The sequence below is a fragment of the Salvia hispanica genome, chromosome 1 (genome assembly GCF_029641045.1).
Source record: "Salvia hispanica isolate PSC_SH4W2 chromosome 1, Shi_PSC_v1, whole genome shotgun sequence".
In the NCBI taxonomy this organism is placed as follows: Eukaryota; Viridiplantae; Streptophyta; class Magnoliopsida; order Lamiales; family Lamiaceae; genus Salvia; species Salvia hispanica.
This window is the reverse complement of record NC_142692.1, coordinates 12660043-12686270: the sequence shown is the minus strand read 5'-3', so window position 1 is coordinate 12686270 and position 26228 is coordinate 12660043. Positions and strand designations below refer to the sequence as shown.

General features: G+C 37.9%; 4 protein-coding genes across 6 annotated transcripts; 2 read left to right on the top strand and 2 right to left on the bottom strand.

The window, feature by feature from the left end:
- The first annotated feature begins 985 nt into the window (after positions 1-985).
- LOC125221228 (uncharacterized) lies at positions 986-9640 on the top strand. Of its 3 annotated transcripts, XM_089066451.1 has the most exons (16): positions 986-1261; positions 2038-2523; positions 2731-2974; positions 3529-3809; positions 3996-4157; positions 4310-5071; positions 5159-5250; positions 5754-5816; positions 5890-5978; positions 6060-6125; positions 6613-7209; positions 7390-7464; positions 7642-7709; positions 7822-7879; positions 8412-8631; positions 8850-9640. In XM_089066451.1, exons 2-16 carry the CDS (start codon positions 2105-2107, stop codon positions 9440-9442), a joined length of 3789 nt encoding a protein of 1262 aa, XP_088922577.1. In that variant the 5' UTR covers positions 986-1261; positions 2038-2104; the 3' UTR covers positions 9443-9640. The 3 variants fall into 3 exon arrangements, with proteins under 3 accessions (XP_088922577.1, XP_088922579.1, XP_088922581.1); XM_089066453.1 differs by lacking the exons at positions 986-1261; positions 2731-2974 and having other exon boundaries at positions 2399-2523; XM_089066455.1 differs by lacking the exons at positions 986-1261; positions 2038-2523 and having other exon boundaries at positions 2852-2974; positions 3533-3809.
- A 196-nt stretch (positions 9641-9836) lies between these two features.
- LOC148933274 (Pentatricopeptide repeat (PPR-like) superfamily protein) lies at positions 9837-11814 on the bottom strand. The gene has a single exon (XM_089066458.1). The coding sequence runs from the start codon at positions 11725-11727 to the stop codon at positions 9982-9984; it is 1746 nt and encodes a 581-aa protein (XP_088922584.1). The 5' UTR covers positions 11728-11814; the 3' UTR covers positions 9837-9981.
- Positions 11815-13754: 1940 nt separating this feature from the next.
- LOC148933273 (uncharacterized) lies at positions 13755-14657 on the bottom strand. The gene has a single exon (XM_089062471.1). The coding sequence runs from the start codon at positions 14526-14528 to the stop codon at positions 14058-14060; it is 471 nt and encodes a 156-aa protein (XP_088918597.1). The 5' UTR covers positions 14529-14657; the 3' UTR covers positions 13755-14057.
- Positions 14658-22888: 8231 nt separating this feature from the next.
- LOC148933272 (diphosphomevalonate decarboxylase 2-like) lies at positions 22889-25999 on the top strand. Its single transcript, XM_089062467.1, has 10 exons — positions 22889-23322; positions 23443-23641; positions 23898-23961; positions 24106-24169; positions 24247-24327; positions 24582-24668; positions 24769-24926; positions 25067-25115; positions 25405-25529; positions 25628-25999. Exons 1-10 carry the CDS (start codon positions 23113-23115, stop codon positions 25848-25850), a joined length of 1260 nt encoding a protein of 419 aa, XP_088918593.1. The 5' UTR covers positions 22889-23112; the 3' UTR covers positions 25851-25999.
- Positions 26000-26228: the final 229 nt, after the last annotated feature.

The window sequence follows — 26228 nt, the reverse complement described above, 5'->3', positions numbered from 1 at the left end:
TAGTACTTAAAAAAACCAATAGTTTTAGTACCTGAGAACATGAACATGAACATGAGAAAATAAAGATTGTTTGTCCAAAGATATCCAGCTTTACGTGCAATACTATAAAACATTATGCATATTTGATTGGTACCATAAAACTACCCCATTATTTTAAGTAACCTAATTTTTCAAAAATCACTGAACTATAAGTATATGCATGGCTGTTCAAATAGATCTATGAGTGTTGGGAAAAAAATGAATGCTCAACCGTGCTTAACGCTATTTAGATTTCCTCTTATCAGATCTTCACGCAATCGATTTTCTCATTCAATTTTGTTATACACTCGATAGTTGATCATCCAAATTGAAGTAAAATGCACATCACTTTGAATGATGATTTCCAAATGAGTTATTGTAGCTATTCTAAATAAATTAGGAAATGCTACCGAATTAGGAGAACATTTTGTAATAATATTTTACCTATCTTCGATAATGGAAAAGAAGAAAGAGGCAAAACAAGATAAAAAAAAGGAGTATCAAGAATCAAACGTGCATCCCTTTGTATACGAAACAAAAGCTTAACTAATTGCTATACATCGTCCGCACTTTCAAATAAAGAACTGACATTAATACACTACTTACTTATTAACTACAGTATTAGATTGTTTTTTCGGTTTAACTGATAAAATCATTTTTTTTCTTACACACTAACCAAAGTCGAAAATAGTTATCGGTTAATTGTTACTAACCTTAATCGGTTAAGTTATCACTTAACTAATAATCGATTCACCATTAAAGCACCTTTAGCGTGAAAACATTTGAGCATTACACGAGACAATTAATTATAATTACCATTATTTTGATTATCTATATTAATTGAAATATTCTTTAATGGCTACTTGGGTAGTAATTTTATGACTCCATAGATTTATTTATCATAAAAATTAAGTACTGTAGTTGACAAATCGAACGCCAATATGACATTCTAAAAAAATGTCAGTAATTTTTTCCCAGAGTGAAGGAGCAATAAAAATCGTGTCCTAAATTTTTGGGCAAAAAAATACTCGAGTGCTACTAATCGTTTTCCCAAAATCCAGCTTGCAAATTAGCAATCCAACATTCAGTGAATCGAAGAAAAAAGAGAAACAAAATACGATTACGTTCGCCGTTTCTCTTTCTCTCTCTACTAGCGCCTTTTTTATTTTCTTTCTATCTCCCTGTTTCCCCCCTTCTGCTTAGGCGGTAGAGCTCTCCGATCCCGCTCGATCTACGAATGCAGGTTAGCTACTTCGATCTTCTGGTAATTATTGAAATATATTCGAGCTGGAAGCTGTGCAATTTATTGAATTTTGGAGGGAACGGGGATCTATCAATAAACCCTAATTTGGACTTGGTCAATTGGGTTTTTTTAGTGTTTGAATGAAATGTTGGAGTGTTTTATCGTGTAGTTTATGTGTTGGTTTGTTGTTCACTGCCACTTTTATTTGCTTAGCAAATCTTGGATGATTCCCTGTTTAATTCTGTTTTTTGACTTTGTATACGAATTGATGGGCAATTACATTTTTATAGTTATGTTTAGCTTATTGCTTTTGTCTTGTTCAATGTCACCCTTTTGGATTATGGTTAATTTTTATGTTTGTATTTTGATTTGAGCCGCTAAAGAAGTATTTTTGAAGTGCGTGGTTGCTCATTACTGCAGAGTGAATCGATCGACTTTGAATTATTAGAATTTATTTATGGGATAATTCACTTGTTTGTAAAGAGGTCACTTAATTACGTATTTGCATGATATAGAAGTTTAAGTTCCTATAGAATTAGAAATGTCAGATCAATCATGAGTCTTTACAAAAACTGTAGTTTCCCAACTTTGCTCGTTCTGTAGTGCTTCATTTTTAAGTGACTGTCTCTGTGCCTTTGACTCATTACTGCTTATCTATACACTCGACTCATTCTGGGAGTTCTTTAGTTGTGTCAAATTTCATAGAGCTATCATGGTAAAGAATGCAAAGCCCTTCGAGATCTCTGATGACTTATCTCTTTTTTTGGCTTTTCCAGCTTTTGGCTGCATAGGCAGTGTGAACTTTTTAGAGAGAAGACTTAGAGACATGAGTTATTCATCCTAATGATGGATGGAAACTCAAGATTTGATTTGATGTCAGCCAGTCCAGATACTAATTTTGCTGGTAACTACCAGAGTAGCCAGAGGGGATACACTTCTCCCTCTTTGGGTCGGTCTTCAAGTTTCAGAGAAGGTTCAGAGAGTAGGAATATTTCTTCTGGGAAGGCTAATTCTAGGGGTAGTGTGATTTCACCTGGAGATGTGCCCTCATTATCTCAATGCCTAATCTTGGAGCCAATTGTTATGGGTGATCCAAGACATGCTCGGTATGGTGAGTTGAGGAGGGTTCTGAGTAACTCAGTTGGGAGCAATTTGGAGGAAAACTCTTTTGGACTTGCTCATCTAAAGAATTCACCTCCAGCAGCTGTTGAGGAGCTAAAACGATTAAGAGCTAGTGTTGCAGATACTTGTTTCAAAGCCAGGTAAGAATTATATATTTGTTTAGAAATATTGCATGTGCTGAGCATTCATGAAGATCAAAATGAATTGGACCATTTCCTCCAGTTTCTAAAATTCACTTTATGTTCCAGAGCACAGTTTTCTAAACCTTGCTCGTGCACAAATGTTTTTTATTTGTTTTTCGTATCATCTTTGTATATTATGAAACAAATACTTCTCTTTTTGACTAGTGGGCGAGCTAGAAAGTTCGATGAGCATTTGAATAAGTTGAGCAAATATGTTGAGGCCTTGCCCTCAAAGAAGCCTCAGCAGCTGCGGAATGAGCAGTTGTCAAATGAAAGATCTAGTGGTGCAACCTTGAAGATATCTCAGATACATCGGAACTCTTCGGAATTAGGGAGTCAGAAATTTGATGTCCGGTCTAAGAATGTTGGTCTCAGTAAGCGGTCACGTACCTCAACAAATGAACCCCGGGTTTGTAGAACTAGAATCATTAATTATTTCTGCTGATTTGGAATATCGTACTTTTACTTAACGAATAGATTGCTAGTTGCAAATGTCTAATCCCACATCTTTCATTCTGCTATCGTTGTGTCAACAATATCAGTCTCTCTCTCTCTCATAAGAAACAAGCAAACTGCTCCCAAGAATATCCACCCCGAAAACAATATGAAAACAAGACTAGAAGTATAAGATAGCTATTCTTCACTCTGACCTGGTCTACTTAATAGCAGGAAAGGTTGCTGATTATGAATTGAGGTGCTTGTGTACATTGCAAACCCACACTTCCTATTTTTGGTCTATTAATAAGGGAAAACTATTAATGGCACATAATTATAACTACCGATTCAGAGGAGATATCAAATAAGTATCTTACAATGTTATGCCTAAAATGCACTGGTATCTTTTTTACATTCTTGTGTTTTACATTTCTAGTGGTTATGTCTTGAGTTTCACCAATAGTCTGGTTCTTTGAGGTTACTTTTGTTATTGTGTTTAGAATTAATTGCTCACTTCCCTATTTTCAGGCAGAATGCAGGAATAACGCAGTACAGCGGCAGCCTATGACAGTGACAAAAGAAAGAGACTTTCTTAAAGATAATAATGCAGAACCTGATATGGTTGAGGAAAAAATAAGAAGGTTACCTGCTGGTGGAGAAGGATGGGATAAGAAAATGAAAAGGAAACGCTCTGTTGGTGCAGTGTCTTCAAGATCCATGGACAATGATGGTGAACTGAAACGGAACATGCATAATAAGCTTTCTATGGATTCTAGTCTGCTCCCTGCTGATTCTTCACATGGTTTCAGGTAATCAAGTCTGTTGTTGCCGTTGTTTAGTGAACTATCCAGAAATTATTTGTTGTTCTAATCTCGCTGCTCACTTTTTTTTGCCATGGAGATTAGTTTTGTGGGGGAGTATTAAATTTATGGAACTGTTGATGGTGTTGGTTCTAATATTATCATGTATTTTCCCTGGATATGCTATTTTGACAGATCAGGGGCTTCTGGTGGTGGTAACAAGCTAGAGCCTATGCCATCTTCAACTGGTTCTACTCCCCGTGTAACCTTCAAAAGTGAACAAGAAAAATCAATGCTCTCAAGGGATGTGTCAGGGGGACCAATAAAGGAGCGACCCCTGGGAAAAGTAAATGTTAAGTATGTGTCTTTCTTTTTATACATAAGTACTTAGCTAAGAACTTTTTTTCAATTTATCCCTTCCACAATAATGGTCTCTAATCAATTTAATTATTTATGTTAATCTGAAGTGGAATTTATTGGGATGACAATTCTTATGGGGCTCCTTTTAGGTTGAATAATCGCGAGGAGAACCATACCATGTCGTCTAGCCCAATAGTTAAAGGAAAGGCTTCAAGGGCACCTAGGAGTGGCTCTATGTCTGCTGCTAATGCTCCTCGCGTGACTGGAACTTTGGAGAGTTGGGAACAGGGTCAAGTTGTGACTAAAAACACTTCCAATGGTGGGCCTAACAATCGCAAGCGTCCCTTACCTTCCGGATCATCCTCTCCCCCAATAACTCAATGGGGTGGTCAGAGGCCACAGAAAATGTCACGAACAAGGAGAACAAATCTGATTCCAGTATCAAACAATGATGAAATGCAGATGCAATCTGAAGGGTGTTCTCCTACAGAGTTTGGTCCAAGGATAAGTATTGGTGGGATCAACACTTCACTTCTTACCAAGAGCATCGCTAATGGGAGCCAAAATTTTAAAGTAAAATCTGAAAATATTTCATCTCCAGCCAGATTGTCTGAAAGTGAAGAATCCGGTGCTGGTGATAACATAATAAATGATAAATGTGTGGGAAGTAGGGATCTGGAAGAAAGGACTGCAAATGCAGGCCAGAGTGTTGGACCATCAACAATCCCTATTAAAAAGAATAAAATTGTTGCCAAAGAAGATATTACTGATGGTGTGAGAAGGCAAGGGAGGAGTGGACGAGTATCACCGTTTTCTAGGGCTAGTATTTCACCAACAAGAGAAAAAATGGATAATGTGGTGCCAACCAAGCCTCTGCGAATTGCAAGGTCTGGTTCTGAGAAGAGTGGGAGGTACTTTATTTTCTTTGCTGACTACACTGAATCCTAGTTTTATGTAATTTTTTCCTGTTGCTCAATAAGTCTTTACATATGTCACAGTAAGTCAGGCCGTCCTTTGAAGAAGCTTTCAGACCGCAGAAACTTTTCTCGCCTTGGCCATGTGACAAATGGGGGATCCCCGGATTGCAGTGGTAAACCCTTTTATATATTTTAAAGTTTGGGTTATGGGGACAGTGCCAATCAAAATTTTAGTTTTTGTAGGTCTCTTGACTGTACTATGTGGTCAGTGGTAGATGAAATCTTTAAATTGTAGATTTTAAGTCTAATTATTTCTATTTGAGGGTTTGACCATTGGTCCAGCAGTGGTTCTTTTAATGGGTTTTTAACCTACTTTCTCTTTAGATCTGTGAATTGCTCCTTGTTCATTTCTTGAGTGGTGTTGAGCTTAGGCTAAGATAAAGCTCCACTTTTTGGCTTTTTATCAGTACCTGATAATTGTCAATAGAACTCGTACCTTGTGCTTGATCTGCTTTATCACTTAATTAAGCTCACCACGTTCACTTTAATGAGTTCAATGTCATGTTCAGAATGAAGTGCGAGTCCCTTAGCAGAATAAGTGATAAGAACCCTAAGACAGTTTATGTGTCTTAGTGTTGAGTTAATCAGAACAAACTGAGGTATTCTTCTTTCTCAGGGGAATCAGATGATGATCGTGAAGAACTCTTGGCAGTCGCTAATCTGGCCCGCACCTCTAGCTGTAAGCATTGCTGTTTTTTTCTCTTATAAAAAAGTTTATCCTACATGTTTTGCTGATCACCACCATGCTGCAGTCAAAGCATGTTCAAGTGCCTTCTGGAAAACATTTGAGGCCTTGTTTGCTTCTATAGGTCAAGATGAAAAATCATACTCATCACAACAGGTGAACTTTATTGATGGTTACGTATATTCTCCAATTCTTGTTGTTAGTCAATTTCTAAATGTTCTCTTTATTTTGTATCAGCTAAAATTGGCTGAAGAGTCATGTACAAGTTTGGCTCAGAACCAGAGCAATGGGGATTTCGATCAGGTTGCTGGTTTGTAACTAAGATATTTCATCATATTTCATTTGAACGCCACTTCTCCAACCCTTGTTGGTCCATGTGATATTCCTAATCTGCTATTTGTTTCATAACTCGAGCTGAATCTTTTTATCGAAATAATTTTTTGAGTGTTTTCTAATACTCCCTCCGTATTAAAAAAATAGAAACATTTGAAACGGCACGGGTTTTAATGCAAAATTGGTAAAGTAAGTGAGAAGAATTGGTAAAGTAAGAGAGAGGAAAAGAAAAATGAGTAAAGTAAGAGAGAAAGTAGTGAAAGTAAAGTTAGTGGATTGTGGGGTCCATGTCCTAAAATAGAAAGATTCTAAAGTTTCTATTTTTAAAGAACGACCCAAAATGGAAATCGTTGCTATATCTAAAAAACGGAGGGAGTATGTTCTTAACAGAATCTGTCACACACCTCTGGTTTTCTACTGTATCTGATGTTTAAAGTGCTTGCTTTTATTTTATCAGGATGATTATCGCCGTGTAGCTATGCCAGCTTCTGGCTCTGCTTCTTTGGATAGGATGGATTCTGTTGAGCAACGCCCTAATTCCTTTATACATGGGTGCTCAGATGCAGAGAAAAGCTTTTGCAGTACTCCACTTTATCAGAGAGTACTATCTGCTCTTATTATGGAAGATGAAATTGAAGAGTTTGAAGAAACTGGATTTGGTAGACTAAGGAACTCGGCTAATAATTCATACATCCTCTCTGAAACTGAAAGTCAGCGTGCGAATAACTTAGAATTCTCTGAGCCAATAATTGGGGCTCAAACAAGGAAAAATGGCAATGCACATAAGATTTTTCCTTGTAATGGGAATATGGATGTTGATAGGAGCCCTACTGCACTAGACTATATGTGTAATGGTGATCTGACACAAAAAGATGGTTTCATGCACTCAGAGGTTGAAGTTTTGGTTAGGCTTTCAAGATTTGAGCATACTCCACAAAGCGTGCTGCCAAATAATAGCAGCATTTCTTCCTTAAATTTTCAATATGAGCAGATGGGTGTTGAAGAAAAGCTTGTAGTAGAACTGGAGAGCATTGGCCTGTTCCTGGAAGCTGTGGTAGGTTTCAGATCATAAAGACTGATACTGAAAATTACGATTTTCATATTTACTCTCCTTTTCTTCATGCTAACTTATCTGAATAACATTCCGGATGTTAAAGTGCACATATAAGTGATTAATTATCGATTCCTGTTTTTATGCTTCTTTGTTAATGACTGTCTAATGGACGCTATGCAGCCTGCACTGGTTGACAAAGAAGATGAGGGAATCAACCATGAAATTGCTAGGTTGGAGAAGGGACTTCTTGAACAGGTCATCTGTCTGCACTATCTTTAAGATATACATATTTCTCTAAATTCATGGATGAGCAGTCTTTGTTACTAGTTCCTGCTTCCTTCCTCTTGCGAACACTTGCTCTCAACATCTCAAGGCTGTGTCTGTGTGCATGGTTCAATGTAATTGATTTTCTTTCCTGCGCTTAAAATTTAGGTTAGGAAGAAGAAAACATGCTTGGATAAAATAGATAAGGCTATTCAAGAAGAAAATGGCATGAGAAGGTAAATTTCTTATTACTTGAAGCCATCATATGTAAAAAAAATCATCAAGGAGTAGTAGAAGTATTGTTAGCATCAACTCATGATACATACAATGCGTTTTATTGTATGTCAGGGACCCTGAGCAGGTTGCAATGGACAAGCTTGTTGAGTCGAGCTATAAGAAACTTCTGGTCAGTTTTAAATTCTTGATGCTCTATGGTATTATAGATAAATAAATCTTCCGAACCCTGGAGTACTGTATTTTCTGTGAAACTATACCTTATTGATTTTTCCTGTCCATCTGCCACTCGAGTGAGACTGTGCGAGTTAATATTATACTCCCTCCGTCCTTTAAAAATAGAAACTATTTTCATTTTGGTATGTCCCTTAAAAATTAAAATTATTAACTTTCTATTTTAGGAAATTTCTTTTTCTCTAACGAGATAGGACACATTCTCCACTAACAATAATACTTCAATCACTTCTCTCTCTCTCTCTCTCTTACTTTACTAATTGTGCATTAAAACCTGCGCCATTCCAAAAAGTTTCTATTTTTCAAGGATGGAGAGAGTAGTACATTTGAATTGTTGAATCCTCATTGATACATTTTTTAAAGTGTCCTCAGTAACCATCATCTTTAGTAAGGCACTGCACCATTTTCTCTTGTTTTATATGGAACAAAACTACATACTGATTTCGGTTCTTGTTTGGAATGATTTGCAGGCAACTAAAGGAACCTTTGCTTCTAAGCATGGAATTACTAAGGTGTCAAAACAAGTTGCTTTGGCTTTTTGCAAGAGGACACTAATTAGATGCCGTAAATTCGAAGATTCAGGTATCAGTTGTTTTTCTGAGCCTGCACTTCGGGAAATCGTTTACGCACCACCTCCTCAGTTCTCTGAGATGGAGCTACTTTCTGGTGTTAACCCAGCAGCTGCTAATGGTAAGCACTTTATCTTGTTAAATGTAGTTACAAATAGCCAATACAAAATATGATCCAACTCCCAGCAAGTTATCAATATGCTGTGATATACTTAATGTGTTTTAGATCCTGTAATAATTTTCAACACATCTTGGAAACAATATTTGCATTTTCAGTTTTATGCTTCTTATCTTCTATTCGCTCTAATAGTAAAAATGTTTTTTTTTTTGATTTGGCAGATGCACTTGGGACTTCACTTCGTCTTTTCGATCACGGTGTTGCTAAAAATGGGCCAATATCAAATAGAGGAAAGAAAAAAGAACTATCTCTTGATGATGTAGGTGGTTCCGTTTTCCGAGCCTCGGCTGGTCTAGGCATGTCTGGTGGTGCAAAGGGAAAGAGAAGCGAAAGGGATAGGGATTCAAGCAAGCACGGAAGGTTGTCCATGGGTGGTGCAAAGGGCGAGCGAAAAACAAAATCGAAACTGAAGCAGAAAACAGCTCAGCTTTCAATGTCTGGAGTCAATAAAATCGCAGAAACAGGCAGTGAAGCCGCAAACAACAGTGGCAACAGGAGAAAAGATGTTAGATTCATGTCTTCCGGTAATGCCCCTCCTGGGTCATCGAGAGACGCCAAGGATTCTTTGGCTGACGTCTCGACTCTGCCCCTCGACAACATAGACGGGATAGAAGAGCTAGGTGTAGATTGCGACACAGATGCACCTCAGGATCTCAATTCTTGGTTCAATTTTGAAGTAGACGGTGAAGAACACGATGATGTTGTCGGCCTTGAGATACCCATGGATGACCTCTCAGACCTACTCATCTTCTGAGCTTCACCCCCTTGTACAGCTTGTTGGAATACTGATTTGTTTAGCGAAATAGACTGCTCATTTTTTTCAGTTCGGTGGGTGCCTCACCCTACGTTCGTCTTGGCCTAATGGCTTTTGTAAGTATGCATTTTTGTTGTAATCTAGGAAAATCTTCATAGTCATCATATATAATATATTTCAGACTAATTATTTTCCCCATTAAGAGATGTTATGATTGTATTTCCATCATTCTTTCTGTATTTCATTATTGTAAGATGTCATTTTGACAAAGGATGCTGATTCAATAATCTTATAATCGAAATAAACATAATTCAAGTTTATTGATTCGGAATGCATCACGACAATAGTAGATAATAATGTGTGCTTGCTATGAATGTAATGACGATTTCTGCAGTTTCTCTCAAGAATTTCTTGTATTAATGGCTTCAACTGCACACCATCAAAATTTTGTGAAAAAACAGTGAAGATCAAGAACTAATCAATATAGACTTGCAACTAAACAGAATCAGAGCCCAAAAACACAAAATTAGCCTTTTGATTTATGTTCTAGCAGAGCCTCCTGCATAAGCATCATTCACGGGAAACGTTCTATGAAGACGCGCCAATGCCTGATTTGATATAGCATTTCTCCTACACAGAGCGTTTGCAAGCTCCATGGCCTCTGCTCGCCACCCTGCAAACCCCACACCCTCGACTAGCAGAACATATGTCGTCTCGTTAGGCTGGCAGCCCTTCCTAACCATCTCTGCCAGTATTCTAATAGCATCACTGATCCTACGAACTTTGCACAATCCAAGAATGACAATGTTATAAGTAACAACCGATGGTATAAACTCACTACTCTCCATATCTCCCAACAACTCAACAGCCTTATCCACCATCCCATCTCTACACAGACATGATATAAGAGAATTGTAAGTGATCTCATCAGGATCAATCCCCTTACCTATCATCTCCGAGACGAGCACCAGAGCTCTACCCCGGTCCCCAGAGTTCCACAACGCACTCACCATCGTGTTATAGGTGCTCACATCCGGGGGGCACCCGTTCTCAGCAAGCTTCCCAAAGACCTCCAAAGCCTCATCAGCATTGCCATTCTTGCACAATGCTGATAGTATAGTATTGTAGTTCACTATATCAGGAAAGCAGCCGCTCGAGACCATGTAATCCAAGAACGCTATCGCCAAATCCAATCTCCCTTCTTTGCACAGAGCCGAGATCAACGGATCATAGGTATACGTATCCGGGCTCAAACCCTCATCCATCATGATCTTCAACATGTTGATGGCCTCCTCCAGCTGCCCCTCCCGACACAGCGAACTGATCAGAATGCTGTAGGTGACTACATTCAGCTCACACCCAGCTGCAAACATCTCCTCCATCAACCTTCCCCCCTCATCCCACCTCCCCTGATTCAGCAGAGTCCTCAACAAGATGTTATACGAGATCACATCGGGCTTACACCCTCTACTCGTCAAGCTCCTAACAAACTCGAAAGCCTCATCCATCAGTCCACACCTACACATCCCTCTAATAATGGTATTGTAAGTATACATATCAGGCTGCAGCCCTCTAGCCAGCATCTCATCAAAGATCTTCATTGCCTCACCAATCCCACCTTCTAGAATCATGGCCTCAATCAAGATAGTGTAGGTGATGACAGTAGGCTGACAATTCTTCTCCGCTATCAAATCATCCATCATCTTCAAAGCTAAACTAAGCTTCCCTCGATTGCAAAGGCTGCCAATCATAATATTATAGGTGACAATGTCAGGTGCAAAACCCCTCTTCCGCATCCTGCTCAGCACCTGATTAGCAGAATCAATCATATTAGCTTTGCACAAGCCACTGACAAAGGCATTGTAAGCGTAGATATCGGGCTCGCCATATCTCTCAAGAATCCTCATCGCTTTGGCAGCTTTGTCGACGTTTTTGGAGCTGAAGAAGCCCTTGATGAGCTTGGTGCAGAGAATGACATCAGCTTTGTAGCCCAAATTGACCATACATTCAAGAAAGTAGAGACCTTCATCGTAGTTCCCGGCTTTGCAGGAACGGTGGAGAAGTTTCAAGAAATGGGCTTCTTTGAAATCGGTGTAGGCGGAGACATGATTGGGCCTCGCTTCAGTAGAAAGCTTAGCCTTGAGTGTGTCTAGGTTTGTGATTTGGGAATCTCCGTTGCTTCTGCATCTGAAAAGAGAAGTGTAGGGAGGGATTTTGTGGCGGAGTTTGTGAGGGGTGAAGAGGAGGCGGTGAGGAAAGAATTCAGCACAGAGAGCTGTAGTCATTAGTTTTCACGAGGTTGAGCTCTCATGGAGCATTATCGAGAGAGATGGCTGTGAAAGTGTTGCCTTTTGTTGTCCACTTCCATTACAACCATCGGATGCAGGACAATATTTTCATTACATATTAGTTATTGCGAATCGGATAAGGGACCTCTGTGGCGACACGTGTCATATTTTGATAGGGTTCTCTTAGCAAGTTAATAATTTATTATTTAATTAATAATCTTACTCAACTTCCTTGTCCACACTGACACTTCCTTTCGTTAATAAATTTAAGAATACTCCGTTGAGTGGATAATGGATAGAGTATGATACATGAAAAGAGAATAAAGTAAAAAATAATGCTATTTTTTGCTAAAAATAGAAACGACTCAATTATTTTGGAACTTTTCAAAATAGAAACTCAATTAACATAGAACGGAGGAAGTACTATAAATGATTAATTATCTATAAAATCATGAAATTTGATTATTTATCTCACATGTTTTAAAATTTGAATAATAAATCATGAAGTTATAAAATTTCTAATTGTCACATTTGATCAAATTTGTGCTATTATTTATTTTTAAAATTTATTAAGCTCAAAATTTCATTCTTTAGTCGTTTACATCGTCAACATTAATATACATATACGCCAATATTCATTGACAACACCAAAATTTTACATGTGCGCACCAATTTAACATTGATTTTGCCTCCAAAAACAATATAATGGGACAATTAAATTTTTTATAACTTCGTGATTTATCATGCAAATGTTGAAAGGAGTAAAATAAACAGAATTTCACAAAGTTTCATGGAATAATTAACCCTATTATAAATCAGTACTACTACAATATTTCTTGAAGTTCACAAAATGAATTCGTTCTGAAACCACGACCCAACCAAAACCTACAAGATAAAGCCCATTTGTTTTCCTACCGATATTGACGTTGGGGCTCAATTTCATAACCTTGAATCCTGCAACTTTCTAAATACTAGTATTTATTTATGAGGGATTTATCTTTCATTGCGCATGCTTCATATGGATATGGTATCATCTCTGCTGATTTCGGTATTTGATGGTTGAATAATGCTGGAGCTAATTTTGATAGTTGAAGCTGGATCAATATAATCATGTGTTTAAATTCGGATGATCATGATTGTTTGTATGTCTTAGATTTGTTATTGTGCTTAGTAATCCGTACTAATTTTTTAACCCATGTAAACATTGCCGTGATAATAAAATCTGGTTCCTTTTCATTTCACAGATTAAATCTTCAACATTCTATTTAGCCAGGGGATCATCATAACTTGCATACTCAAACTGAATGAATACTATTTAGTATTTATATTGAATGCTGCTGCCTCTGTTTTTTTTTGTACTACTTCACTTGGTATTACTAATTGAGCTCTTCTTACCAAATCAGGGCCCAAGTGTGGCTGTAATGTGTACTCCGTATTTGGGTTACCAACAAGCATTGCTTCCCCACATATCAAAAATAATAAATTGTGCTAAATCTTGTCCAAAACAAGCAATTACTATGCACTTGTACTACAACTTATACGGAGTAACAAATTATATTCAATCTTGTCCAAAACTTCAATTCGCATGCATGTTTGATTATATTAATCAAGTAATTATTGATTTAGCCAAATCGTGTTTCTTACATGGCGCACCAAGTATAAAATATAAACATGATGCATGCGAGATTATTTGTTTTAAATTTTGGTTGGTATGAAATTGAGTGGATGCTCCTCAATCCCTCTCCTAATTAATCATTGAGTTGAGCGATTGTATAATCAATTCTGCGTTTGGTCCACCATCTTAATTATTTCCCTACACTAGTTCAAACTCCTTCAACTTTTCTTCTTTTGCTACTCTTAAACCTATAAAATTACTACTACTAGTACTATTTGAAATTTGAAATGATATTAACTAATCACCATACGCGCATTAACTCTGATTTCTTATTATCCTAATTCCTAATTCTTTGGGTATCCCAATATATGACCCGACTAATCACCACACACGCATACACAATATAGAGTCGATAATAATATACTAGAAAATATATTTCCAAAAAATTCATAGCTATATTTCCACTAAGATAAATGAATTACGACCCAAGAATTGTCAAAAAGGACGACCAAACAGCATTCTATCGAGAATTGAAAATCATAACAAACCTATTAAACACATATCTTTATCAATAATAATGAAGGAAAAACGTGAAAATATTTTATCTACATGGCTATAAATTTGTACATGAAAAATGGGACCCAAAAATTTATATATTTATTAATTTACGCGCTCGTACCATTTGACCACTTACCCGACTCCAACCGACCGGTCAGCTCCACTGGACCGTTTCCCCTTCTCTGCGACTGGTCCGAGTTCCAAATATAGAGCTGAAAATCCTGGCGAAACCGGTTTTCTTACCATCACCGCTCTTGAACCCGACCCTCCCAGTGCAAGACACTCTGGGCGAACCCGGTTCGGCTGCATGTATGGCGGGCTTCCCGGCCGGTTCAGACCGGCTTCTGAACAAGGACCTGCCCGGTTCAGCTCTACCGGTTTTCTGAACCTTGGGAAGGGCAAAAACCGAAGGGGCGGATGGTTTTTGATGAGAGACGACGGTGGAGCGATGAGAGAAAGAGGTGAAGTTGCGGTTGTAGCCTATCTTCAAGGATGACTTGCGCTGCATTACAGCATTGCGATCGAACCACTCGTATTCGTCGTCGCTGGGGACGTAGAAGGACTCCGGTGGGAGATCGGAGGAGGTTTCTGATAGATCTAACTTGGATTGATCAGAACAAGCCATTTGTTGGATTGAAAGAGAGAGAGGAGAAGAAGGAGATCAGTTGGGAAGATTAAAGTAAGCATATGGGGATGTTCCCTCTTAAGATAATGACAAAGGAACAATGCTATTTTTCAGCCCTCCTCCTATCTTTTATAAAACTATGCTTGTTATGTATCCAAATTAAATCCAAATAATTGTGGAAATTATGCTATATATTGCTAATTTATTCTCAAATTATGGGAGATGATGCAAACTCAACCTAATTTCAACTGTTAACTTTTCTATTTATGGCAACAAAATATACACTCCCTAAAATTTCTGATCATTGATTATTTCATTTTTAGTACATTTCATTAAAATAAATCTTCTAGTAATTGATAAATTGAAAATAAAAGTGTAAAGAACTAGTTTTTTCTACGCTTCAATCATGAAAATCTACTATGGGTGCATTGGTGAACATATTTCCATATGTAGTTCGATCTCAACAAGCAAAAAATCAACTTTTATTTAATTTTACTATAAATATAATAACTTTGTTAAATGTAGTGTTCTGGATTTTTAAAGTAAACATATATGAAATGCGTCATGTGGGGTGTGGGGTGTAAAAAAGAAACTAAATTAAGATGTTGTAGACATGGAATGGAACATCGACATATAATCGTAATTTGTGCTATAGTTAGATGCATGTACATATTTTAATGCGATACAAAAAAATGCGATAAATAAGGTGACTATAGCTAGTACAGACATTCAAATATAGGTCGACAAGATATACATAGATAATCGAGACAAAATACTACTCCTAGAATAGTTAATCAAGAAGATGCATTCCATCGCATTTTATCTCTTGATTTATTGGATTAGGTGACGTGTGTTCAGTACTACTGTTTGGTTAGAGGAGAATTATTAAAAGAAAAAGTGTCACAAAATAATAAGGTAAATAGGAAAGTGTTAGTACAAGATAACAAATTTGTAGTCAATTTATATTTAATAAAACAATTAGTATACTATTAAGAAAAGATTAATAGCCATATAATTGGCGTGTTATATAAATTTCAATATATGTATGGTTATGTTATGTTGATCGACCTTCTTTCCAGTAAAAAAAGAGCTTAATGTCAAGAAAGAAAAAAAAAAAAAAAAAAAAGTAATGTCGTCAATGGGAGAAGTTTGAAAAACAAAAACTCAAAAATTAAAGAATCCTTAATTGATATTCACATCAGGCGGAGTTACGATTTTGATCAAGTCAATATTCAAAATTGGTAAGAGCTGGCATTAATGATCTCATCTATCTAATTCACACACTCATGATTTCAATAATACAAATTAGGTATTCTAAATTTGATATTAGACCACACCCCTATATGCAATGCGTCCACATTTTGAGGTTATCGTCGATGACAAATATAACCGGTGCCCAATTATTATTAATTGTTCGAATTGAAAATTTAATCACCCCGTAATACACGCTAGACGCTTCAACTAATTAATTTATATTTTAACATCAAAATACAACAAATTTACTTATCTTATTGTTCGTAGCTACCTGTTGAGCTGAGCACGAGTTGAGTATTGCAAAATGCAATACGATTATATAAAACTGACTTATTGATATAAACATAATCAAGCTTAAATTTGAATTCATGTACACTTAAATTTGGAATATCCAGTCACATTATAATGTATGTAGATATATTAATAAACTATTGCGTTTCTATATCGAGGGGGTAATCAAATGCTAACTAATTCCCAATCCAGAACCCAGAACTTTAACATTATATTGGAAATTTCTCAACATATAGATATAACTTTGTCAACATAACATGTAAATTTACCAACGGGTTGTAGCGCAGTTGGCAGCGCGGAGCTGTGGTGACCTTGAGGTCACGGGTTCAAACCCCACCACCCGCTGGGAGACTTTCGGCCTTAATCTGCAAACCCGGTCGAGTAGGATTAGTCGGCGCCAAAGGTGGATTCGGTATACCTGTGGTCAAACCAAAAAAAACATAACATGTAAATTTAAATCTAATATAATTTTATCAACATAAATCTATTGAGAAAGTTTTGTCTTTGTGTTGATAATTTTAATACATAATATTGAGATAGTTCTGGGTTCTGGATTAGAAGGTTGGTTCTATTTTAACGTGACCCTCTATATCGAAGTATAATTATTAGAATAATATAGTGTTTAAATTTTATGGTATAAGTAAAAATCCTAGAAGGTAGACAACGGACTTATATTAAGCTAATTTCAAGAGATTAGATATTACAAGTTGAGCGTCTAGAAAACCCAAACATTACATCTACGTACGAGTCAATCGAATACTATGAGATGTACTTAAGTAGTAGTACTATATTTTTTTGTACTAAAGTGTATTTTAATGCAAGAAATAGTGCAATTGGAAACAACAAGTTTTTTTTAAAAAAAAGAGTAAATGTCCAATATGGTCTCTAACATATGATCATTTTTTCAATTTGGTCCTTAATATTATCTTTTTGATTATTTGGTCCCTCACAAATAAATACGGATCCGAATCGGTTCTCACTTAACAGAACCGTAAAAAAATAGACGGTGATTGCAATTTGACTATATTAAATTACTAATGGTAATTAATTATACCTAATTATAATTCTTAATTCCTATTAAATTACAAATTATTCATTTCATTTTGCAACTGATACTATATTTTTTCCAATTTTGCTAATAGGAAAAGAATTATATTTATGTATAATTAATTACCATTAGTAATTTAATATAGTCAAATTGCGGTCATCGTCTATTTTGTTTACGGTTCTATTAAGTGGGGACCGATTCAGGTCAGGGTTTTTTTGTGAGGAACCAAATAATCAAAAAGATAATGTTAATTGATACACCGGTCATATGTTAGGGACCACATTTGGCCTTTACTCAAGAAAAAAAATAGGTGTAGTATCAAAATTAAATTGGATCAACATTAAAGGCGCTTTTTAATAAGTACATCAAGGATCGATTGTGTTTTAATACTAATAATAATACTCCATCTGTTCTATAGTAATAGAGTCATTTTGTCATTTTGGTACGTTCCATAGTAATAGAGTCATTTCCCTTTTTAGTAAAAGTCAACACATTTTTCCACACCTACTTTACTCTCTCTTATTTTTTTCTCTCTTCATCTCTCTACTTTTTTCATTTTCCACTTTATTCTCCCTTTACTTAACTCACCTAACACAATTTTTCTTAATCTTTGTGCCGAAAAGAAATGCATCAATTACTATGGAATGGAGGAAGTAATAATTATTCCGTCCGTCCCACGTTAAGAAAGAATAAAGTAGGTGAGATCAGATGTTTTGTTTTTAGCAAAAATAAAAATAAAATATGACTCAAGTAAATTCAGACAATCCAAAATATACAACTCAAGTAACTTGAGACAGATGGAGTATTATTATTATTATTATTATTATTATTATTATTATTATTATTATTATTATTATTATACGCGTAACCATTTTACTTTTTTCGAAAGAAGGTTAATAATTTGATTTTAATGAACCCATAAGAATTAAGAAAGATCACATTAATTAAACCAACGTAATATTAATCAATTATTTACAACTAATAACACCCATGTGATATGAAGTTCACGTGTGTATAATAGCACTGGTTTAGTTGTATAACAGATTTCTCAAGATTCATTCCAGTTCAATTTATTTTCATGTTTCAGAATGTCCTAGCTATACACGTGTCGAAAAGTCGCAAGTAATAATTTATAGACAAATGGTAGATCGGTCGTCAGAGAACGATTACGGAGAATATCCGTCGATATTTATCTCTATGTTATTTAGAGCATCCGCAGCGGTCAAGAGGACGATGCTCATCCGTCCGTGCCACTGAGCACGGTGCCGTCCGTCCGCTGATGGAACTTGTCCGTCCGTGCCAGCGATACGGCGCTGCTCTTAGCTAAGAGCACGTCCGTGCCGCTGAGCAGCACACATGGCGACGCCTAATTAAATATGTTATTTAATTTTTTTTTAAAAAATGCGAAATTAATTGAAAAAAAATGATTTTAAATAAAAAAAAATATTTTCCCACTTCCCAAAAAAAATATATCTGTTTTCTTCCCACTTTTAATTTATTTTTCAATTTTTTCCCCCCAAAATTCACATTTTCATCTATAAATACCCTCACTTCAACACAGAAAAATCACATTCTCATCTATTCTATCATCATCTACATTCTCTCATCTTTTTTCCTCATACTCTCTCATCTAAATTCCCACCACACTACACAATGTCCGGCTCCGGAGATCACCCCTCCGACAATCGCGGTTGGAACCACGATTGGTTCGACTCCGAGGCCGGATTTAGTCCGGAAACGCAATTTACGGCCCCTCCTCAAACCCAAGTTTCGCAAGCTCCGGGTGGCTACCGTCCTTACCCGGTGCACGACCTAAACGCCTCCGGGTTCGGGTGGGCACCCGAACTCGGATCGGGAGGGAGCAACAGCTCTACTCCTACTCCTACTTCTGTTCCTACTCCTCATCTTCCTGTTCGTGGCACCCGCACCCCGTACACTCCGGGTGAGATGATGGTGATGTTCAAAGCCTACTTGGCAGTCTCCTAAGATCCGGAAGTTGGCACGAACCAGACCGGGGAAACGTATTGGTGGCGCATCACTCGTCTTTACAATGAAACCCGGCCGGGGGGAACCATCTATTGCAATGATAGTATGGTTCGCAATTGCATCTACAGATGCAACGAGGCAATCGGGAAGTTCCAGGGGATTTACCTCCAGAAAGAGCGGTCGGCGGGAAGCGGCACGAGCGAGCTCGACATCATCACTGCCGCCTTGGCGACCTACCAACGCATGGAGTTCAAACCGTTCAAGTACCTCGATTGTTGGCAGGAGGGGCGCCAACATCCAAAGTATAGGGACGGTATAGTAGCATCCTCCTCCAGCAAACGGTCAAGGTCGGTAGCCCTATCCGACGACGCCTCCGATGATGTGGCTACCCAGCTTGCCGGAACTAACTTGGGTAGCCCCGACGCTGGCCCGAGCAGTTCCCGCCCGCAAGGAAGGAATAAGGCGGCAGCCAACCGCCCCCGCCGTCGCGCCCCGACTCCATCCGCCCCCGCTCCCGCTCCCTTTGTGCCTCCTCCACCCCCGAACAACTCGTTGTGGACCCTTTTGGGCCAACTCTATTTGAACGATACGTCTAAGATGACTCCGGAGCAACTTGCAACACATGATCAAATGATCCGGGTTCTCAAGAGGCAATTGGGGTTAGAGGAGTAGTCTTCCACATATGTAATTTTTAATTTGTAGGATTTTAATTATGTATATTTTTTTATTTTAGTATTTTAATTATGTAATTTTTATTTTTTAGGATTTTAATTATGTAATTTTATTTTATTAATATAATGTAGAAATGTTTTTAATAATTGGAGTATTTAAATTGAATAATAGAATGATGGGACCCTTGAGCTTGTCCTTAGCTAAGAGCACGGATGTGGGTGTTGTGCTCTTAGCTAAAGACAAGGAGTAAAAGTGGGTCTGGGCCCACCTGCGTGTTCTTAGCTAAGAGCACGGATGGAGATGCTCTTATATACTGATCCCAGAGTAATTAATGATGAAAATTGGAAAAATAATGCTTTTTTTTCCGAAATGGAATACGAAAAAAAGTAAGTTAATTACGGTCATAATTGTAACTCGTGTGATACCAGATTTTAAAAAGCTTAATTAATTAGTGGCCTAAATAGAATAGTGTAAAAATAAGATAATCATATTTTTTTTGTTTTTTATAATTACCGGGACGAGCCTTGTGACTAATTTCTGTGTTGATCCGTAGGTACCTCAATGACACCTCAATGGATAAGACAGTTGGCCAAAGAACTTAAAGCTGTTTTATACCCATAGATAGGAACTGACAATTTAATCAATGATAGACGAGTCTTAGAGCATGAATAACGCATAGGGGCCGGGCCGCAACTCGCGAGTCCCGGCCCGTGTTCAGCGTTGGATGGTGTTGCGGCTCGGTCCGAGCCGGTCCCGAGGACGCAGTTGCGTCCCGGGGCCTCTCCCTCCGTCACGTCCCGGCCGGCGTTATCCATGCCCGGGCCGCATCGGTTGCGGCCCGTCCCGGCGTTAATTGTGTTCGGACCGGGCCGCAAGTCCCCGCCGAATTTCTTTTGTTTTTTTTTTTGGTTTTCTATTTATACACTATATTTGGTAGTCCCGGGCTGCCTACCAATGTAGACATGGAATCGCCGGTTAGCACTGATGAGTACGATATCAGCGATATGGAGCCAGCTCCACGGAGGGGTAAGGGCAAGGTTGCCGATGAGGATGGGCCAAAGAAGTACAGTCCGCAGGAGACAATGTGGCTGGCCAAGAACTACGTCGACGTCTCTAAGGACGCTGTGATCGGCAACCAGCAAAGCGGCAAAGCGTTTTGGCAGCGGATTGCGGATAAGTACAACGCTGGTCGACCCGAAGGCTCGTTCGAACGTACCTACGTGAAGCTACGCAAGCATTGGGGTCGGGTGCAGAAGGAGATTAACAAGTGGAATGGCAAGTGGACTAACGTAGTCCGGATGTGGCCGAGCGGGCACAGCGAGATGGACCTTATGGACAAGGCCAAGGCAGATTTCTTCGCTGACGGGAAGAAGCACTTCAAGTACTTCGACGTTTGGAAGCTTGTCGAGAAGAGCCCGAAGTACGCTGGTGGGACTGAAGCGGCGGCGAAGAGAACCAAAGTCGCCGCCGGACACTACACTTCAAGCGAAGGAGGTCCGCCAATCGACCTCAACGTGACAGACGATGACTTCTTCCTCTCATCTCCTGGTACTGAAAGCCGTCCGATGGGCACAAAGGCGGCAAAGAGGAAAGCAAAGGGGAAGGCAACTGCGAGCTACTCCGCTATGCCGCCGCCGCCACCCAATCCTTCCTTGGACAAGATATCAGACTCTATGTCAGATATGAGTATTACGTTGCGGATGGGCCAGCTGACGGAGTTGACATCGAGGGATACCTCGAGAATGTCGGAGTACGAGCTCGAATTGCACCGTGAGATGATCGAATACCTTCGCGCACAAATGAAGAAAAAGTAGTTCTTTTTTCTAGGATTTGTAATTTTCTTGTTTCTAGGTTTGGTAATTTTCTTTCTCTAGGATTGGTAAATTTTTTTTTCTAGGATTTGTAATTTTCTTTTCTTATTTTCTGACTGAACAATAAATTTTCCCGGTTTTAATTGTTCAACATATTCTATTTTACGATTAAAATATGTTGTGAATAGTGCAGATGAATAGTTGTGGCCTGAGTTGTGGCCTGCGGTGTTAATGGAGTTGTGCCCTGGAACCCCTAATTTGAGGGAATGATGACGTGGAGGGGACTTGCGGCCCGAATCCGGGCCAGGGTTATTCATGCTCTTATGACACTCAACCAAATCCCATGGATTATATAATCATATTTTATTCTACAATTTATTAAACAACTAAGATTGGTAAATTTATAGAATGTTATTTTGCGAGTTAATAAAGAGAGAACAAGTAAGAAAGATGAAAAAGTAGAAATAGAATTATTTTAATTTTAGAAAATGTTTCATTTTTAATGTCTAATTGAATACATCTATTGTTCGAAATTCATCCTCGGGCAACAACATTTATGAAGATTGTAGAGTAAAACCAATAGCTCATCGGCTCCCCGTCAAAATGAAACTTCAAGTATTCGGTCCATCTAAAAAGCATCAGTAGATGACTCAGAAAAAACAATTTGGCATGTGCTGAATTGTACAAGTACAAAACAAGAAATCACATGCTTAATCTTTGAAAAGTTGGTAGAGTGAAGCAGTTTACCAACTAATGATGGAACGTGTACATGACAAACTTATTATGTTATGAGTACTTATTTCTTCTTTCTCATCAATGCAAAAGAGCTTCACTTAGATCTATCTTATTCAATATACTACAGCTACATCAGATGACTAACTTACTGACGAAAAAGACCTGCAAACTTCCCAATTTTTAGCATTAAAGGAGCTTTCCATAAGCAGGAAACCATACAAATATGTTATACTGAAGGATATCACACTGTGGAAACTGGTCATAGAGCACATAAAAGGTTAAGAAATAAAGAGGCCTGAGAAGCAAGCAAAATGATGATAAGTAGTAAGAGATGTTTGTATTAAATGAAATGCAGCAGTGTTTTTAACTAGTACACTCATTTTAATGTTGTATGATTTTTAAGTTTCACAAACAACAAAATTCACAAACAAAATGAGATTTATCTAAAATGCCCGTGAAAATATTGTGAAAGATTCCGTATTTCGTTCCTTCATCAGTCCATCATATTTGTAGGTTAGTGCCCTTGCTGGAAACTCTGGACTACTCTAGAAAAAGGAATAAAACCTTAAACCCTAAATCGCTGGATGGGCCCCACATCGACTGCCTAGTTTGTAACGAAGCAAACTGTTTTTTAACTTCATTCAACAATGGCGTTCCTCTATTCTATTGCATGAACATATACAACCAATCGAATCTACACACCCAAACCCAATTGCATAAATACAGCGCCCCGAGCTGTCAGATCAGATCCAATCCACCCAGCTAAACAGAGTAGACCGAGAATTTAATGGCGGCGGAGAAATGGGTTCTGAGTGTGACGGCCCAGACGCCGACAAACATAGCGGTGATTAAATACTGGGGGAAGAGGGACGAGGAGCTGATTCTTCCGATCAACGACAGCATCAGCGTGACGCTCGACCCCGGCCACCTCTGCACCACCACCTCCGTCGCTGTCAGCCCCGCCTTCACTCATGATCGTATCTGGCTCAACGGAAAGGTATGAATATACCTAATGTTGAGTTAAGTAGATATTGTTGTAGCTTAATACGACTATTAGTAAAAGGGTTGGGGAGGATATTCAATTACCCCTGTTTAAACTAGGATTTTAACTGTGCAGGAGCTCTCTCTTTCTGGAGGCAGATTTCAAAACTGCTTGAGAGAACTTCGCTCACGTGCTACTGATTTCGAGGATCACAAGAGGGGCATCAAAATCACTAAAAAGGACTGGGAGAAGCTACGTCTGCACATTGTTTCTTATAACAATTTCCCTACTGCTGCTGGTTTAGCATCATCAGCTGCTGGTTTGGCATGCCTAGGTAGTTTGATATTCCATTCCATCACTTGCTTACAAAAGCAAAACATCCTGCCTTGTATGTTCTACTTCGTACATGGAAGCAATTGTAGGCTTGGAGTTGTGTAAATATAAAGTCCTACTTCTGTGTCATAAGTTGTCAATGAAAGATATGTGCTAATTTGGTGTTATTTAAATGTTTTTTAGTCATGCTAAAGTGACTGAAATATTTCAGCTACATTTCTTTTTCGCATAACTAAGTTGATCATTTTTTTTTTCAGTTTTTTCCTTGGCAAAGCTAATGAATGTGAAAGAAGATCACAGCAAACTTTCTGCTATTGCAAGGTAAATATAGATTTCCTGAGTTTCATTGATATCAGATGTGTCTTCAATATTTTCTAGGTTATGAAGTCTGTGATCTTCGTTACTATGCAGATCTGAATAAAATTAGTGAAAAGCTAATGATTTTGTTTTCTCTATGTGTATCAGGCAAGGCTCGGGAAGTGCTTGCCGCAGCTTGTATGGTGGATTTGTCAAGTGGATCATGGGAAAAGTAATTTTCATAAATACATTAATTTTTAGACTTCTGTTCAGTGATTGTTGTTACTTAATTTTCATGGATAACTGCAGGAGGATAATGGTGGTGACAGTATTGCAGTGCAACTCGCTGATGAAAAGCACTGGGATGACCTCGTTATTATTATTGCAGTGGTGTGTAGCCATATTTCTCTTAACATCTCATTCAGTTACCAGCTTATGTGTGTAATTGTGTTTTTGTAAAATAAAATAATGAAGAGTGAAAGGTGGAAGGAACAATGGAACAGGTACTTTTTTAAAAATAAGAAAAAAATTTAGACTCACCTATCTGTTACATTCAATTGATTGTTGTATGTCTCTACTCATATATTTATGCATGGACCAAGCATAGTAGTACTTGTTATAAGTGGTGTTTGTCTGAATTTCAGGTAAGCTCAAAACAGAAGGAAACTAGCAGTACATCTGGAATGCGTGACACAGTTGAAACCAGTGCTCTTATAAAACATAGAGCAAAGGTATGTTCGTGACTCTCTCTAGTCTTCTTCTTTATGTTGGATATTATTATGGTATCATTTTTAGACAAAAATGTCTTATGTGTGTGCTGAAACTTCACAGGAAGTAGTACCTAAGCGTATAAAAGAAATGGAAGAAGCTATAGCTAAGCGTGATTTCCCATCTTTTGCTCGTCTTGCTTGTGCGGATAGTAATCAGTTCCATGCAGTTTGCTTGGACACACTGCCCCCCATATTTTACATGAATGACACATCTCACAGGCAAGCACCCCTTTTCAATTCTTATAATTATTTCACCACATTATATTTTTCACCCAATTTCATCTTCCATTTTACATTTTCAAATATTTGAGCATTTCTTGTACATCAATTTGAATCTCATCAAGTGATGAATATTTCAGGATTATCAGCTGTGTTGAGAAATGGAATCGTCATGAAGGATCACCTCAGGTTCATTTTTTTCATATGTAACGGTTCTCTATGTACCTTTGAACTAATTGGCAATTTCTGTCACTTTCTTCCTGTGACTCTTTTCTATAACCCGACTTAACTTTGACTGTGGGCCTTTTCGTTCATCTTCATGAGTTTCTAAGAAATCAAGATAGTCAAAACACACTTACTTCCTATCCACGATTGGATTATGTCTGTTAACTTTCTCTTAATCCCTCATCACTCCACATGTGGCAGTTATTTGCAGTTTGCTTAGATAAAAGGTTACTAATAGAAAGATAATTCACAGGTGGCTTATACCTTTGATGCTGGGCCAAATGCAGTACTAATCTCAAAAGATAGAAAGACTGCAGCCCTTTTGCTTCAAAGGCTGCTCTTTCAGTTTCCTCCTCAATCTGATGCTGATTTGAACAGGTAGTTCTGAATTCCCGAATTATACGAGCAATATTGTTTTTCTTGCATATATGATCTGTACACGCGATAACTCATTTGTACGACCACCATTTCCACAGTTATGTCATTGGTGACAAGACCATACTAAAAGATGCTGGAATTGAGGACTTGAAGGATATCGAAGCTTTGGCTCCACCACCTGAAATTAAGGAGAATGCTTCGACACAGAGATATAGGGGAGATGTTAGCTACTTTATCTGCACAAGACCAGGGAGAGGTCCCGTTGTGCTAGCCGATGAAAGTCAGTCTCTAATTAACCCTGAAACTGGGATGCCCAAGTGAATAGCCACATTTTGCAGAAGCAGTGTGAACCTTTACATTTTGTTGTAAGGAGTTTTTCTTGTTGAGCCATTTCATCTTGCTCTCTACCATATTATTGTGTAAAAACCTCTTCAGAATCTGTTAACAAATAAATTGAGTTTGCCATGTTATTATAATAGAACAACTCTTGCTTTCACAGGAATATCAAACTTCAGATATAAACGATAGTACTTGAAAATGTCTGCATAAGTGACATTTAAAATCTTGTACACAATTTCCACACTCCAAACTCCATCTAAGCTATATTCTATCAAGAGTTGGAGTGAATTCATATAATATTAGTTCTCCACAGACATAAGAATAAGAACACAGTACATCTATAGATCACTTGTCGCCTAC